Genomic DNA, 4,095 nt, shown 5'->3' with positions numbered 1-4,095 from the left:
ATTAATGAGAGTAAACAGAGAAAAACATACTTAAGTAACAAAGTTTCAATGTTTGAAGATGGGCTTAAATTAGGTAAGATATTGGAATCTGACAAGAGAGTCACTGACCTGCCATTGTGGGTTTTTTTTTGTTTTGTTTTTTAAAGTGTAGCCTTTGTCCTCCTCTAAATAAAAATGTTCAGGCATACTGCATCATAGTTCTGTGACAAGGTAGTATGTCAAGCAGCTAGTGGGGAAAGAGAGTTAGGAGTCCTGAGGTTTGTTTTTAGTCTTCTCACTGTTAATAAGAACCTGGAAAGAATCTGGCCCCAGATTCAATGCATCCAGAAGTAGTTTAACTCTACTGTTCTTCTTAAGGATGGACAAAGTTCCTTATGTTTCATCCAGACCTAAGAGGCAAGGGGTGTAGTAGGCGTGGCGAGGACACGGTGTGTGACGGGGTCAGGTTCCCTATGCTCAGGGCTTGCCAGGTGCTGTCCCACGATAGGACAGCGTGAATGCAAGGGGTGTAGACAAAGCAGGGACGAGAATATTTAAGTGCCTGCTACATTTTAATAAACGCCATTTTGCTTCACCTATACTTGGGGTCTGTGTGAGCATTTGGCCCCGACCTGGTATGGGGTCGGTTTCGCTGGCAAAGCAGCACCTTATGGGGTGGAAAACGAGTGTTGCAGAGAGAACGGCAACAAATGGCGACCCCGACGTGATTCACCCTGTGAGTAGTAGCTGCCCGGCGTGCCCGTAAGGCGGTGGAACCTGTGAGGTGGCGGCAGGTCGCCTACGGAAGACACACTGCGGTGGAACCTGTGAGGTGGCGGCAGGTCGCGTGTGTAACTAAAATGAAGGTATTTTTACATTTCTGTAAAAGCTATTGCGGTAAGACCGTTCCTTCTAAGAAGGAGATCGCGGCCGTGTTATCGCGGCTAGAAAAGGAGGGTGAGCTGGACTCCCCTCAACAGGTGCTCGATTCAAATCGGTGGGACTCACTTACTGCGGCGCTGTGCCAGCGCGCCATGTCCGACCAAAAAGCCTCAGAGCTTAAAACGTGGGGCTTGATACTTGAGGCTCTTAAAGCGGCTAAGGCAGAAGGAGGGTTCGGGGAGGACCGGAGCGCGACGGGGGCTGCCGGGAGCGGGTCTTTGCTTTCTCATAGATCCAGCGAGGCAAAGATGGCGCCGACGGCGGAGAGCGGAGGCGGAGAGACGGAGAAGAAGGAGTCGCCGAGTCAGTCATGTGAGCCGACAGCCCCGCCCTCGCCTTACCCTGCTCCGTCTTTATGCCCTTCTTTGGACAAAACGTCACAGCCAGAACCGCCCCTTGAAGAACGCGATAGGGCGGTAGGCGGAGCGCGCCGGTGTGGGAGCCCGCACCCGGGAGGGAGCCCGCGCCGGTGGGGGGGCCCGGTTACTGACTGGGCTAAAATTAAAGAGGCAGCAGAAGAAAAGGGCTTAGCGAATCCAGCTGCGTTTCCGGTTGTAGCCTCAGAAAACGGTCCAATTTGGGTTCCTCTAGACCCGAAAGGGATCACAAGGGTGCTTGAGGCAGTTGAGAAAAAGGGTTTGAAATCCCCCTTAACAATGAATGCCCTCGAGAACCTTACCGCACAGGGGCCTCTCTTGCCCTATGATATAGAGAATTTGATGCGTATGGTTTTGAAGCCGGTGCAGTATACATTGTGGAAGGAGGAGTGGCAGGCCCGGCTCAGACAATTATTGGTTACAGCGCAAAACGATCCAGCGAACGTATTACATAACTCCGACCTTCAGAGATTGATGGGTAGCGCACCAGGTCTGTTAACTGCCCAAGCACAAGTTACCCACCTGAGACCTGGGGAATTAATTGCTACATCTGACGCCGCTTTAGAGGCGTTTAGAAGGCTCGCAAGGAATGCAGAGCCATCTACTCCGTGGACAGAAATTACACAGGGCCCCACGGAGTCATTTCAGGATTTTGCAAATAGGCTGATAAAGGCCGTAGAAGGGTCAGACCTTCCTAGGGCGGTCCATAACCCTGTTATTCTGGACTGCCTTTATCAAAAGTCGAACGGGGACGTACGTGCTTTGCTAAGAGCGGCGCCGGAAAAGTTTCACACCCCCGGTGAGGCCATCAAGTATATCGTAGAGAAACAAAAGTCAAATCCGTCTGTGGCAGGCGAGGTTGCTGCCGCAGTGACTGGAGTGATGATGGCGCACGGGGGCTTTGGTTATCATCACCCCGGCTATCCGGCAGTGGATCAAGAGGCTCAAGGCCCATGTTTTAGGTGCGGCCAGTGGGGCCATATCAGGGCCCAGTGTAGGGCCAGAATAGAGGGTATGCTGCTGTAAAACATGTCAGTACGGGAAGTGTCATGTGGATCCCGGCGAGAAAGGTCAAACCAGATCTGATGAAAGAGAACAATAACGGGGGACTCTGAGTTTTGCAGGTATGGCTCCTGTTAACACCGAAGAAGAAGGAGACAGCCCAGGAACCCCGAAAGAAGACCGGGAGAAGTGTGGAGGAAGACTCAACCGTTGCTGCCAACGAGAAAACACCTTTCTATCAGGCAAATGCTATGTTTAGTGTGTGTGGTGGTTATTGCTTTATCACAGGGAGCGAGGGTATTCACTTTTGTCACTGTCAGGGAATTCACTTTTGTCACTGTTAGGGAATTTACGGGTTACTTAGGTAAATAAGACGAGCCAAAACAACTTTTGCTTTAGTTTGCAATCGGCTACCTCACTCTTTTGCACTTGCCTAATGGGCATTTCTCAATACACGTTAGAAGCCTTTGTTAAGTACACTACAAACCATTCCAGCTGCCGTAACAACACCGATCTAGCTAGCCAAACGGCATGTTTGATAAAATCTCTGAACGACTCTGGGGTTGCTGCAGCACAGAGCTTGACTCAAATAGAACACCTAGCATGTTGGTCAGTTAAGCAGGCGAATTTAACAACATTAGTATTGAATGCGATGCTAGAGGACACAAACAGCATTCGGCATGCGGTGCTGCAAAACTAAGCAGCCATCGACTTCTTGCTCCTGGCACAGGGGCATGAATGTGAAGACCTAGAAGGAATGTGTTGCTTCAATCTTAGCGACCACAGCGTATCCATCCATAAAGCGCTGAAAGCCCTGCGAGACCATACGGAGAGGATCCAGATGGACGACGACCCCATCGGAGACGGGTTCAAGAAGACGTTTGGCAACTTCGGGAGTTGGATTGCGAAGATCGTTAAGGACATAGTATTAGCACTCTTAGTAATTGTGTGTATTGCCACTATTCTGCCGTGTGTGATTATGTGCTTTCAGAATTGCTTGCTAAGGATTATGTAGTAGCTTAGGGACCAATGCATAGAGTATAGAGTATCACGGGTATCGGGAACAATTGTAGCGTTTGCGTTCGCGCTGTTACGGGATATTACTGAGCATAGGGAGGGGGAGATGTAGTAGGCGTGGCGAGGACACGGTGTGTGACGGGGTCAGGTTCCCTATGCTCAGGGCTTGCCAGGTGCTGTCCCACGATAGGACAGCGTGAATGCAAGGGGTGTAGACAAAGCAGGGACGAGAATATTTAAGTGCCTGCTACATTTTAATAAACGCCATTTTGCTTCACCTATACTTGGGGTCTGTGTGAGCATTTGGCCCCGACCTGGTATGGGGTCGGTTTCGCTGGCAAAGCAGCACCTTATGGGGTGGAAAACGAGTGTTGCAGAGAGAACGGCAACAAGGGGTAGGAATGGAAAGCACGGAGTTTCTTTCAGTAATCCTCTCAGAGGACCATTAACCCAGAAAACCTTCAAATGGGAAAATGGGCTGGTGTTTGTTCCTGAGAACTTAGATGAAAGTTAAAGGAAACTTTCTTCACAAAACATTTCTGAAGAGAAACTAAAATTAACATTGGAGATGTTGTCTGGGAACCGAAGAATAATGAGAAGAGCTTTAGATATGAGGAAACATTCTAAGACTTCTTCTATTTTTTTTCTTTCTTATTTTTATTTTTTAATGTATCAGAATTTTTCCCTGCTTCTGATCTTTCAAGGAAAAGGATCTACTGAAGAAGCTAAACAAGGAATTGGGTATATATGAAGCCATGAGAACATGGTGATGCTTCTG

At 49.1% G+C, this 4,095-nt stretch overlaps 1 protein-coding gene across 1 annotated transcript; it reads left to right on the top strand.

The window, feature by feature from the left end:
- Positions 1-406: 406 nt before the first annotated feature.
- Positions 407-3,600, top strand: LOC149919002 (uncharacterized). Its single transcript, XM_090135551.1, has one exon. The coding sequence runs from the start codon at positions 840-842 to the stop codon at positions 2,322-2,324; it is 1,485 nt and encodes a 494-aa protein (XP_089991677.1). The 5' UTR covers positions 407-839; the 3' UTR covers positions 2,325-3,600.
- The last annotated feature ends 495 nt before the right edge of the window (positions 3,601-4,095 follow it).

Source organism: Phasianus colchicus, chromosome 2 (assembly GCF_987193195.1).
Source record: "Phasianus colchicus chromosome 2, bPhaCol1.hap1.1, whole genome shotgun sequence".
NCBI lineage: Eukaryota > Metazoa > Chordata > Aves > Galliformes > Phasianidae > Phasianus > Phasianus colchicus.
The sequence above is the reverse complement of the archived record's forward strand: the minus strand, read 5'-3'. Positions and strand labels throughout refer to the sequence as shown.

Bases quoted from the DNA above. Each gene is read 5' to 3' on its own strand.
- LOC149919002 (XM_090135551.1), top strand. From the start codon at position 840: ATGAAGGTATTTTTACATTTCTGTAAAAGCTATTGCGGTAAGACCGTT.